At 35.6% G+C, this 13,730-nt stretch overlaps 1 protein-coding gene across 1 annotated transcript; it reads left to right on the top strand.

The window, feature by feature from the left end:
* Nucleotides 1–4,376: 4,376 nt before the first annotated feature.
* On the top strand, nucleotides 4,377–6,256 carry LOC109186625 (protein NRT1/ PTR FAMILY 7.3-like; the record flags this gene model as incomplete). Its single annotated transcript, XM_019336696.1, has 3 exons — nucleotides 4,377–4,622; nucleotides 4,692–5,248; nucleotides 5,321–6,256. Coding segments are annotated over 3 exons (1,665 nt in total), but the record flags the coding sequence as incomplete, so codon positions are not given.
* Between the last annotated feature and the right edge of the window lie 7,474 nt (nucleotides 6,257–13,730).

The raw sequence follows: 13,730 nt of genomic DNA, 5'->3' as shown, positions 1-13,730 counted from the left end.
CTTTTTATTATGGTCCATATAACATTATGTAGACCATGGTCCATACAATAATTTGCCATCTTGGATCCACATTTCTTGCACAGTAGTTCAGTTTCGGAAATGCTTTAGAATTTTGTCCTGAGCCCACCTCTTCTCCTCTTGGCCCTATGGCCCATATAATGGACAAGATTTTTAATTGAAAAAAAAAAAGTAAATCTCTCAAACAAAACAAAACCAAAAAAAATTCATTTAACTATTTTAGTTTCTAACAATTTACAATTGTAAAATTAGTCAATATAACCAAACACTGAAACACATGATTTTTGTCCTTTTGCATCTTTTGCCATCAGCTACTGTTTATTTTTATTTAGTATGTAACACGGTACAACATATAGAAGATGATCAATGATAATAATATGTAACATGGCATTAAGTGTCAAATAAAAAACAAGCAATAGATGACAACAATACGAAAAGAACCAAAACAGCTACATCAGGGACTAATTTTGCAATTGACCATTGTCATATTTTAAAACAACTAAGGGTGTGTTTGGTTCACACATAGGAATCGGAATCGGAATGGGTATCAAATACTTGGTAATGGTAATGGGTTTTGGTGAAAGTATTTAACATGTTTGGTAGTAGAGTGGAATGAAAATGGTTACTAATAGTAGTGGTTAAGAATGAATAAGAGAATGAAACCCTTATTGTATTTGGGTATGAGTATTTCAATTGATGAGGTATTCGAAACTCATAGTAGTGTTCTAAAAACCTATTAACCAAACAACAACAATCACTTTCATACTCATTCCTATGGGCAAAACCCACCAACCAAACACACCCTAAATACAAATAACTAAGGGATTACAATTTTTTCGAAGAAACTAAATATTAATAATTAGATTGTGCTTATATCAATTCGTCAAATGTTCAAGACCTTGACTGTTCAGTATAAGAATTATGTCTCATTTATTAGAGGTGAAAGTTTGGAAGAATGATCAGGAATCGAGTCTCACCAGCGACAATGTGGGAGCTACCTCTCAAAGTGAGGGGAGTTCCTTGTGCGCAGTGAGCAAAGGTCCAGCCTCTGTGGTTCATGTTCAGTTTAGTTACCATGATTTACATCCTTCCAAAGGCTCTGTCGTGTCGGGGTGTGGGAGGCCCTTAGGGTTGGGGTTCAGCCTTTTTGAAGAATGAAATTAAAATGGTAAAAAACAACAAGGATAGTTATGCCAACGCTGCATAGGTGCTGCACTTGTGGAAAATAGAATGTCTCAGAAGTGGGGCGACCAGTTGAGCTGACCATTTTAATTTCATAATTTGACGTAAGGGTTTCCATGAAAGTTGTAGCACTATGAGTTTTTCTCCCATTGGATATTTATGGATGTTAAATAAACTTCACAAATCTAAAAGGGAAATGTTAGAAGCCTAGTTTTGATTAGGGATGGCAATGGGTCGGGGTGGGCTATCCATTACTCGACCTACCTTATATTTTCTCCACCCACCCACAACCCCAACTCGCATCGGGTGGACTTTTTCAAAACCCACCCCACCCCCACTGAGTGCGGGCGCCCACTACGGGTACCCACCACTTATCATATTTTTTTCAAAAAATAATATTTAAATTACTTACCCATAATAAAATAATAAAATTCATTAGTGATACTAGAACATAAAATAATAGAAATATTTAAATATAACAACTAAATTGTTAATTGTTAATTTTTAAAAATAAAGTTAGTAGTTTAGATATAAAAATAGTAAAAAGATACACAAAATTATATAAACTTTTATAAATAACTACATACTAGTACTTACTTTACTATTATATATATATACACACACATACATGGTGAGTCGGGTAGGGTTCTAGGCGGGTTTTGTTACTTTTGTACATAGAATCCGAATCAAACCCAACCCACCGCGGATTTATTTTTTTTAAGACCCACCCCCGACCCACCATCACCCAAAAAAAAAAAACTCGATCCATGCGGGGGTAGATTTGGATGGATATCCGCAGGGGCGGATTGAAATTGCCATCCCTAGTTTTGATATTCCACTAGTTGAAGAATTAAACAATTATAAGAATCACTTTCATGTCAAATAATACAACCCTGATTCATCCTTCATCGAAGCTACTCTGGGCAACAGTATCAGTTTGACCTGGCGCACCATCATGGCACTCTCCATAGCTATTAGACAAGGACAACCCTTATATCACATCTACCCCACCGGCCACCACAGCACTGGATCAACGCCGCCACAATAGATTCACTGATTCACCCAAACGGTAAGTGTTGGAATTAGGATTTATTAGGTGAATGAAGCCCTACATTGTACCATCTCCCGTGCTAAGTGAAGTTGCTTTGTTAAAAGCTTGATTTTTGTTAAGTGAAGTTCCTGAAGTTGATTGATTTTGCAGGGAATGGTGGCATTGTCCCTATTAACACACGTGTTTATTATGCTTGAAACTGAGGATAGTAGAAGTGTGCTGGACACTTTTTAGGATATAAATCTTGCAAACCTCTTTAACTATGTTGCACACTTTATTAGAAATATATACTTTGAAACAATAACATTATATCTGTCAAGCATGGCATGGTACGGTTTGGAAACAACAACAACAACAAAGAAAATTAGGCACATGGTACGGCTTGGAAACAACAAAGAAAATTAGGCACATGGTACGGTTTGGAATGATATATTTTTATTTATTACCAATCAACACCCATTATTAACTACCATATGAGTTAATATACTGCCCCATACAGCCCCCATTCTATCCTCTCCTCTAAACCTCATTTCTTATTTTCTCTAGCTTAAATGAGTTAAATCATTTTCTCTCAGGCTCTCAGCTCCTTCCATAATTTACTGATATCTGAGTAGCAATGGATATGGATATGGAGCAAGCTGATGCAGACGAAGCTGCTGTATCCACTTCGATCTTCATTGAGTCCCAGGTATACTACAACGACGAAAGACCAAAACTTTTTCCAGTTTTTCCATTTTTAGTTAACAATATGCATCCATCGAGAAAGCTATCGCCTATTTATCTGGCCAGTCATACTCCTTTCAACAAGAAGATGTTGTAAGAAAAATCTTTTTTTTTTTTTTTTTTTTTTTTTTTTTTTTTTTTTTTTTTTGTGGGAGGGGAGGGGGGTTAAGCATCATCCTTAAGTTTCTTAGAAATCTATACTGTGCTAGTGTATAATCTTTTGTGTTGTTTTTTAACATCCTGGTTGATACTGGGGTAACATACTAGGAGCGTTATGCTGATGCACACGGTTGCAAAAACGACGTCGGTTTGACGTCAAACTTCATAACGGATGTGTACTTATGCAATTCTGATTTTTTTTTTAAAGTTAGGCGTCATAACGACATCGTTTTTGCATCTGTATGCACCATACATGGTGCATACGGATGCACAGCATAACACTCCATTCAATTTAGCAGGCAAAAGTAATTTTGTGATTTACAGTAGGCATGTTCTAAAAGGCCAGGAAAGACCGAAAGAGTAGAAAAATCATGAGCATTTATCTCAAACTTAGTACCCATATATCAAACAAAAATATAGAAATAATATTCATACCAAAATTAGAGCTTGATGAAGTAGTGTGCTGGAACAATTTAGTTGAGCATTTTAGGGCCTGGCCCACGGGTCTTAACGGCCCAAGAACGTTAGGCCCGCTCTTTCACGGGCCATTTTTTTGTGGCCCTAAACCGCCCCACCACGGGCAGGTGCGGGCTTCCAGCCACTTTGACAGCCAACATATCTTAGGTGAAGTGAAACAAGCAGTATTGAATATTTGAGTAGATTACTAAATTCCAACCAGAAATGTAAAAGACGACATCAGCATTAAGAAGTTAGTTAACAAGAAGGATTTTGCTTTCTTTCTACACATTAGTAGGCTGTTTAGAGACTTTTGTTGGTTATGTAGCTCTGCAAAATGGATCAGTAATTGGGTTTAGGAGGGTTGTCTTTTTACTCTTTTGTTTACCCATCATTAATTAGAAATGTTGTCAAATATTAAAATTAGCCAAGATAAATCTAGCTTTAGAATGCAACTAACATCATGCAAAAATCAAAAATCGAAAACAATGTTCAGTAGCTGCTTTTAATGTTTCAAAGTAAATTGTACCTTGATGGGTTTAAGCTCAATGTATCCATAACAGGAAGAGAAAATGAGACTCCTGGATTCTTGCACCAGAGATGGATCAACAGATACCCATGGAAAACCTGCACCCAAGAAGAAAACTGGTGGATGGAAATCAGGAATACTGCTGTTAGGTAAGTTTAATTACATGGCAGCCGGTAACAGATCAAGAATGAGTCTTAAAGGTGTATTGGCTGCCATTGGATGGTCCAAATATGTAGAATATCTTTAAAACGTTAGTGATTGACTATCTTTTGTTTGCTTGATACAGCCAGTGAAGGATTGGCTGCACTTGCCTTCACTGGAGTGGAAGTAAACATGGTTCTTTTCTCCAAGTCTGTCATGAGAAAATCAAATGCAGATGCTGCAAACTTGTTTAGCAGGTGGATGGGAACCCTCAACATTTTCCCTCTCGTTGGAGCATTCCTCTGTGACTCTTACATGGGAAGATATCTCACTTGTGCCATCTCCCTTGCTGTCATGAATATTGTAAGTGAAGTTGCTTTCTGAAAGCTTGATATTTGTAAGTGAAGTTCCTGAAGTTGATCGGTTTTGCAGGGATTGGTGGCATTTTCCCTGTTAACTCATGTGTTTATGCTTGAACCTGAAGGGTGTGGGAGGATAGGAGAAGTGTGCAACCCACAATCAAGAACTGAAGTTGCAATGTTCTATGTCTCTATATATTTACTAGCTATAGGGAGTGGCTCTATAGAACCTGTACTTGCAACCTTAGGAGCAGATCAATTTGATGAACAAGATCCTGAAGAGAGCATCTCAAAGACCAAATTCTATAGCTACTTTTATGTTGCATATAACCTTGGATCCCTGATTGCAGAGATAGGTTTGGCGTATATTGAAAATCTAGGGAAATGGGCACTTGCCTTTTGGATATGTACCTTCTGTGGTTTTGTTTCACTGACCTTGCTAATAGCTGGGAAATACCGATATCGCCATATCAGACCTTTTAACAACCCTGTATCCAGGTTCTGCCAGGTGATGGTGGCTTCTCTGAGAAAATTAAAGCTTAAAGTCCCATTCCATGGAGAAGGATTGTATGAAGTTAATGGAAGAACTGAGAAATATTACAGAAGAATCTCACATACAGATGGTTTTAAGTAAGTTTGTTTTATTTGAACCATGTAATGCACTCTGTTGTTACTTGATCTTTGTTTTATGCCAACAAACAGGTTTCTTGATCGAGCGGCTATTATGGCTTCATCAGAAATGACCCTGTTGCCTGATAAAAGCCAAGTTCCAAATCCCTGGAGATTATGCACTGTTACTCAGGTCGAGGAAGTTAAGTGTGTTTTGAGGCTTCTCCCAATATGGGTTTGCACCACATTGGCATCCATAGTGTTTGTTCAGGTTTTTTCTCTCTTTGTGGAGCAAGGAGTTGCCATGAATTCCAAGATTGCAGACTTCCATATGCCTCCAGCCAGCATGGCCTCGATTGGCAGTATAAGCGCGTCTACCTGCATCATTTGCTATGAGAAAATCATACTTCCTCTATATGTGAAATTGATGAAAAGAGAACCAAAGCCTCCCAATGAGCTGCAGAGAATAGGAATAGGGATGGTCATTTCAATAATAACCATGTTGATAGCAGGCCTGGTTGAGCAACACAGACTAAGAGATGTTAATGGGAAAGAAGAGACAAGTTCTCTGAGCATTTTCTGGCAGATTCCTCAGTATGTGCTTGTAGGAGTAGCTGAAGCATTTATATATGTAGCTCAGTGGGAATTCTTTGCATCACAGACACCTGATAGTCTGAAGAACATTGGGCTCGCTTTATCCATGACCTCAACAGCCTTAGGCAGTTACCTGTGCAGCATTATACTAAGCATCGTAATGAAGATCACAACCAAACATGGGAAGCCAGGTTGGGTACCACAAAATTTAAATGACGGCCACCTGGATAGATTTTTCTTCCTGTCTGCTGTCATAGTTGCATTAGATCTTGTATTGTTCATTTTCTGCGCAAAGAGGTACAAAGCTATAGTGCTAGAAGAACTAGAGGAGACAAGCATGGAGGGAACACCTTCGAGTTGAAGCTATGATGTTGAAGAAATGAAGAACACATCCCGTCTCAGGTAAGAACATCGAATATAAGCAGGAATAGGAAATTAGAAATGCACTTCCACAAGGTGAAGTTTGTTTAAGCATATGTTGTTTTTAACTATAGTATACTACTATGCTGATTTAATCTGCCAAGACTTATGATTCTGTACTAAGCTATCTATTAAGACTGGAAAATTAGATATTACACCAAATTCACTTTAATGTGAGTTGCCTGGGTATTTAAAAAATAAAAAATAAAAAATAGAAGAGTGATGAAGAATACAGAAATTCAGTATATATGGCAGCATTTGATAACTCAGTATCTCGATGATGCCTTGTGAAACAAAAACATTTAAAGAGCATAGGCAATCAGTCCTTAAGTTCTTTTAAAATCTATATTTGTAGTTGTTAAACAATGAACTCAACTTGTATATTTCTATGTGTTCTGTGTAGATGTAAAAGGAAGTATAGAGCTATTTATATAAGACAAGAACTAATCCTAGCCATAAATTTCAAACACCTAAAACTAAGGCTAAGAGAGATCCTCTCAACTAACACCATATTCCTCTAACACTCCCCCTCAAGTTGGAGCATCCAACTTGTTACATATGTATCGCATGAACTATAGGACTCCACACCTAGACTCATAACTTCCAAGGCTAACGTCCAAGTCTTGAACCACTCGAACAACCTTCGAACCACGCTATGCTAAACCAGTCCACAACGCACCTTGTCGCACCAACAACACTTCTATGGAGCCAACAAAAGCTAGGGCAATCACCACAGTGCCGCACCTGCCTCTCACACCCCACACCCTTATCACCGCTGCCTAACACCACAGCCGTACCTGCCTCTCACTCCACAAACCATTAGCGCTGCTAGACCACAATGCACATGTCCCTCTCACCATGCACCCTTATCAACACTGCCTAACACCACAGCGTTTCCCTGGTGCATGCACATAAACCGATTCACTCTGAATCATTCTTCAGCCGTCGGCCTCCCCCGCGGCATATACCAGGTCCGCCCCACTCCTGACACCTGTGTTGCCCACTACTGCAACACCCCTGTTTACATACACTGAACAAGTTGCACTTGACTCAACTCAGACCCTAGAATTGCTCCCATACCAAATTAACTTTAAACGAGCGACAAACTATGACAAACCAAACACAAAGCTCAATACTTATTAATACGATAAACAAAAGAACCTACTGCCTAATTATTCCTTGTCAGCAACACAAACCTAACCACACATTATGCTTCCAATTAATTTCCAGAAGCATTCATCAACTAGACCTCCACGCCATTTTATTTTGTAGCCATGAGACCACCCAGCTTCATGGACCTCCCCTACCATCTCTCTCGGCTGTCTCTCTCGCTGGTCTCTCTCTCGCGACCAGCAGCAATCTTCAATTTTTCTAGCTGGAATTTTCGCACCACTTACGCAGCAGGAGATGATGACATCGCAGCCATAAAAAATCTCCTCAACACCGGGCTACACCACCACTGCAGATGTGTCGGGCGTACAGAGACGAGCCCAATAGTGCAAGCCGCGACCAGAGAAACGCCGGACCAGTGCGCACACGCCGGCGCGTGAGAACTCCGGTGGAGGCTCCGCTCCTCCCGACGGCGCCGCCTCCTCTTTCCGACCAAAGCCCACTACCCAGACACCTCAATCTCGCTCCGATACCATGTTAAACAATGAACTCAACTTGTATATTTCTATGTATTCTTTGTAGATGTACAAGGAAGTATAGAGATATTTATATAAGCCAAGAACTAATGCTATCCCATAGATTTCAAACACCTAAAACTAAGGCTAAGAGATCCTCTCAACTAACACCCTATTCCTCTAACAGTACTCTATCACAACGTTCTCTCCTTTGTAATCATGGACTTGGAACCTCACCTCCTAACTTAATTCAAACTATTCCAAATTCATAGTCATTACATTAAAGCACTTTCTAAAACTCTCCGCTTAAACATCCATAGTGACTAAGTAAAGCGGATCGCATACCAGAACAACAGCCTGTGAATGTGCATCTTCAGCCATTTTAGAACCAACTCCTCCCTATTTAGCAAGACGCACATTATTATATCTAGATATAATACCTGAATTCAACATTTCTGTTCACCTGAATTCAACAATTCAAGGCATATTTAGCAAGACGCACATTACTTCACCATTTCTGTACACCTGAATACAATTCGTAACAAAATAACCAAATTACAACTAATTTCACCAAAATTATCCACAAAGCAATCATAAAAGTAATTACGCACACATATACACATGGATAATGAACTTACAACAGCAGCAGTTTCACCGCCGCTAGTTTCAACGCCCAGAGCAACCACACTTTCCGGTATTAATTGGTTCTGTGTCTGCAACATTGCGGGATTGGAATTTGACGAAGGAGCTGAAGGAAGTTGAGTTGATGTGTTGTAGCCTTGTAGGTTATTTATATACTGGGCCGTTGGGCCGCAATAGAGCTTTGATCCACATTTCTTTCACAGTAGTTCAATTTCGGAATGCTTTAGAAATTTGTCCTGAGCCCTCTCCTCTTGGGCCTATGGCCCATATAATGGACAAGATTTTTAATTGAAAAAAAAATGTAATCTCTCTCCAGAAAAATAAAAAAAAAAAAAAAAAGTCATTTAACTATTTTAGTTTCTAACAATTTACAATTGTAAAATTAGTCCTCAATATAACCAACCACTGAAACACATGATTTTTGTCCTTTTGCATATTTTGCCATCAACTATCATTTACTTTTTATTTAGCATGTAACACGGTACAACATATAGAAGATGATCAGTAATAATAATATATAACATGGCATTAAGTGTCAAATAAAAAACAAACAATAGATGACAACAATAAGAAAAGAACCAAAACAACACACATTGGCTACATCGGGACTAATTTTGCAATTGACCATTGTCATTCTAAAACAATTAAATACAAATAACTGAGGGATTAAAATTATTTCGAAGAAACTAAGTGTCAATAATTAGATTGCGCTTATTTCAATTCATCAAATGTTCAAGACCCTGACTTTTCAGTATAAGAATTATGTCTCATTCATTTCCTCAGTTCCTTGTGACCTTAACTAGTAAAGAACCGTAATGAAGTAAACTAACTTAGGTTATTCAGGTACCGTAATGAAGTAAACCAACCTTGGTTGTTCATAATTGATCGGCTCAAATCAAGAAGGCCAATATGTAACTCTCATGTGGAGTCTAACTTTGAACATCGTGGACCAAATTAGATGGAGTTGCTCATGTTTTGTTTTCATTATTTTTTTTAAGTGACAAGGGAAATTCGTAGTCACTACTCAAGGGTGTGCTTTGGGTAAAACCTGCATTGTGATTCTATGTGACAATATACCACAATGAGATAAATCATTCTAGATTGCTCATAGTTGATCGGTTCAATCCAATCAGGTCAATAGGTCGCTCCCGTTGGGAGTCAAACTTGTAACCGTAAAAAAAAAATTATAAACCAATTTCATATATGTGTATGTATATATATATATATATATATATATATATATATATATATATATATATATATATATATATATATAGTATTGTTTTAAATATATATGCATTACAATTACTTATTTGATATTAAAATACATTTGTATGAGCAATCATCACCAATTATGAACTTTTTCCAAAGCCTTTTGTGATCCAATAAAACCCATCAATGCAACTCACAAACTTGAATGTCTCTACAACACAGAGATACTCAGACATAGAAACATCATTGCTACTCAACCACAGAGATCAATATAGAAATTTGACTCCCCCACAGTCCCCCCCACCCCCCATCTGCATGCCCCTTTGTGTCCAAACTCATCTGCCTTGAGTGATCAAAAAAGAGAGGACAAAAATCAGATGCTAAAATCATGTGAAACCCCGGCCTCCTTGAATTATAGCATCAATTCATGAACTTTTCTATCCTCTCTTGTGGATGGCATATGATGATGATGATGGGAAAAGTAAAGGGAGATATTATACAGGCTAAAAGACAGGCAGTCCTACAACAATATTGCTAGGATTGCTTTCCGGCCTACCTGTTTATTAATTTGTTAAAGGAAAAAGGACAGTTTTGACTCATGTATTGTTTCAATTTTGAAAAATTAGTCTCCTTAATTGTTCATAATATTGTACTTTTAATTTTAATTGCTCCAAACACACCCTTAATAAAATTTAAACTTTAAACCATGACTACAAATTCTATTTTTAATATTGTTGTTACTCGAGACCTCGAGTATATAAAATTAATGAGACTACTGACTATACTCTCTATTTATCTTCTACATGTAAAAGTATTAAGGTTTCCTGACCAGGGTGGGAATTCATGAATTGTCCCGTTCACATTTAAATTAAATTAAATTTTCAACGTAGGGTTTTTTTAATTAAAAACTTAGGTTGAAAGTATTTTTTTTTTAATAATATTTATGAAGTTGGTTTTATTAAAAAACCAACTTCGTATATTTTCTAATTTACTATGCTTTGATCTACTATGCTAAAAAATTGATGTTAAAAGGGTAAAAAAAAATGATGGGAAACGCTATTTTGATGACAACGGAACTCACAACCACTATTTAAGGGTGTGTACTTGGTAATTAAACCTCGCTCTTGTGTAATAATTTGCAAATTATATAGAAAATTAAAAATAAACCGCATTAAAAAGATTATGTTCGGCAAATTTGACCAAAAGAGTGTTGACAATAATTAAAGTTATAACATTGTTTCTGGTACATGAAAAAAACTTTAATTTTTCCGGTTACTGATTGTAACAACTAGTAGTATACTCTTAGCATAATGTTTTGTTAAAGGAAGAGTGATCTTTATTTATTTATTTATTTTATTATTATTATTATTGTTATTATTATTATTATTATTATTATTATTATTATTATTATTATTTTGTCGATCTTGTAACTGATGATGGACAATTATTTCTCGAGCTTAGCTTGTTCATATATTAAATAGAGTGGTTATTAGATGGTTTGTACTTTCTTATTTTATAACTTTCTTGTTTTATATAGAGTTAATTATTATAATTCTATTTTAACTGATCAATTATATATGAATAATTTTTGTGTAAATATATTTCATGTGATAATATCATAATACTACAAAAATATTATGTATATTTTAACTAAAAATATTATACATGTGAGACAGTCTTACATAAGAGATACTCATTATCTATCTCTTTTCCTTTTTAATTTTTGTATTAAAAATAAAGCGATCATACAAAAGAATTGAATTCTTGATTTCAAACCTAAAAGGTTATCCGGCCAATAAGTTTTAAACATTAATTATGTACGTACTGTTGAGATATCAACTAATTAAAAGAACACAATTAGTTATTTTGGTGTCTTGATACACATGCATGATTGGATGTTGGGTATATGTTTATCATTATTTTGTTTTGTTTGTTTGTTTGTTTTTTTTTTTTTTTTTTTTTTTTTTTGTATTTTTAAAGATAAGGGAAACTAATCACCACTACTCAAGAGTGTATCATGGGTAAATTCTATTTTTGTATTTGTGTAATAGTCTATAGATCGGACCACATAAAAGAGGTAAATTGTACTCCGTACTATAAAAATTCTATGCAATGGACTTGACTAAAAAGGTGCCCGCAAGAATCGAATTCTTATTGAAGTCTAAAAAGTGGTTAACTTTAGACTGATCTTGAGTTGAGGGAGGATCACGGCTGACTCTTATCTAGGGTTGGTTCTAATAGGTCGGATCTAATTCAATTTGATAACCATCTTTACGGAACAAAGTGTTGAATATGGTAAACAAAACAAATGACAAAAAAATTCCACTTTACTAAAGTTTAAAAATTGGTTTACTTTAAACGGGTCCTAAGTTGATCTATCACAATCAATCCTTATACAGAGCTGGTCCAATAAGTTAGATCTATATCAGTTTGACAATTACCTTTATACGGAACAGTTAAAAATTAAATAATATCGCGAATAAAATAAAAGATAAGTTAAAGAATTATTATATATAGAAAAGAAGGAATTGAGGAGATTAAATGCTTGAGATGTTGCAAGTGACATCATATGAACATGTTACTCCTCATCCAACTACATGATTTAAGAAAGGGAGTTTTGACCAAATGGAGGAACTATAATGAGACAAGGCAAAAAGGCAGTAGGAATTGTTTTTCTTTCCATCTGAGAATTGTCGATTTGGTTTCTGTCCACACTTCACAACACTACAATTGTGGATATTATGTCAATTTTGCTGTAACGGCAATTGGATTGCTGTTAGGAAATGCCTTCAATTCAAATACACTTACGTTACTTATGGGGCGGAGCTGCTATGTTATTCTTCGCCTAAAACGTTGAATTCTCAACCCTAAGAACTCCACACACAGCGGTCTGATAGAGCAAATCACGGTGACTCAATGGCTCGGCAGATAAGGCCAAATACCGGTGTGCACAAGGGATCTGCCCACTTTAGGCATAATCTCCACACTGCCGTCGTCGAGGTTCGAACAATGAACATTAGTCTTTCTCCTAAATATTACTGAATCATTGAGCTAAGCCCGTATGAGAGCTGCTATGTTATTTTTCATAGGGTCAACTGATACCACTAATATTTTGTTTCTTATCAATATTTTTTAAAAATTTTAAAATTGACTCAATCAAAATATATAGAATTAGAATTATATAATATTGAACAATTGAAAAACGAGACTTACTTTTTTTACATAATATTTTTTCTCTATTCTCACAAATTTCAATGGTGATTTAAAATTATGTATTGACATTATTATATATAACATTCACCTTATTAATGAACAGATACAATATACGAGATTTGATTATATAAAATATTTTTAAATACTCATAATGACTTAGTAGAAAATGCTACATGAAATAATTTTAATAATATAATTTTATTTAAATTTGACATTAGTGTGGTACTAGTGTACAAGCATTTGGGAGCTAGTAAATCATCAATTGCAACACATTCAGCAATTTATCTCCTTCACCGATCTCCAAAGTAGAAGTGGTGATGAACCCTTAAGTTTGGCGGGTTCAAATTACTTAATAATATACTTTTTTTTCTTGAAATTTGTCTCATCTAATAGTCTTAATTATACAAATGTGCAAAGAAATTAAAGTAGCAATTATGAATTATCTACATTTGTATATCATTACATAAATTAAAGTCTTTATCTTAATTTTAGACTATAACTAAATATTAAATTTTAAGAAATTAAAATAGCAATATATATATTTTAAACAATGTAAATTTTTTAAATATTTAAACACACACAAAAAAAAATTATTTAGGTTAAATTATTTGAATATAAAATAATAAAATAATAATTATTATTATTTTTGAAGTTAGGCCCGCGAGTCCGCATAGGGTGGGTTAGGATTGCATAATCTTAGTCCATGGGTTTTACGGGCCGGGCTGCAAAAGCCCGTGAAAAAAAATTACGCGGTGTAGTTGGCCGGTCGGCATTGATACCCCTATCAGAGAGTGGCA

Source organism: Ipomoea nil, unplaced genomic scaffold, assembly GCF_001879475.1.
Source record: "Ipomoea nil cultivar Tokyo-kokei standard unplaced genomic scaffold, Asagao_1.1 scaffold0188, whole genome shotgun sequence".
In the NCBI taxonomy this organism is placed as follows: Eukaryota; Viridiplantae; Streptophyta; class Magnoliopsida; order Solanales; family Convolvulaceae; genus Ipomoea; species Ipomoea nil.
The sequence above is the reverse complement of the archived record's forward strand: the minus strand, read 5'-3'. Positions and strand labels throughout refer to the sequence as shown.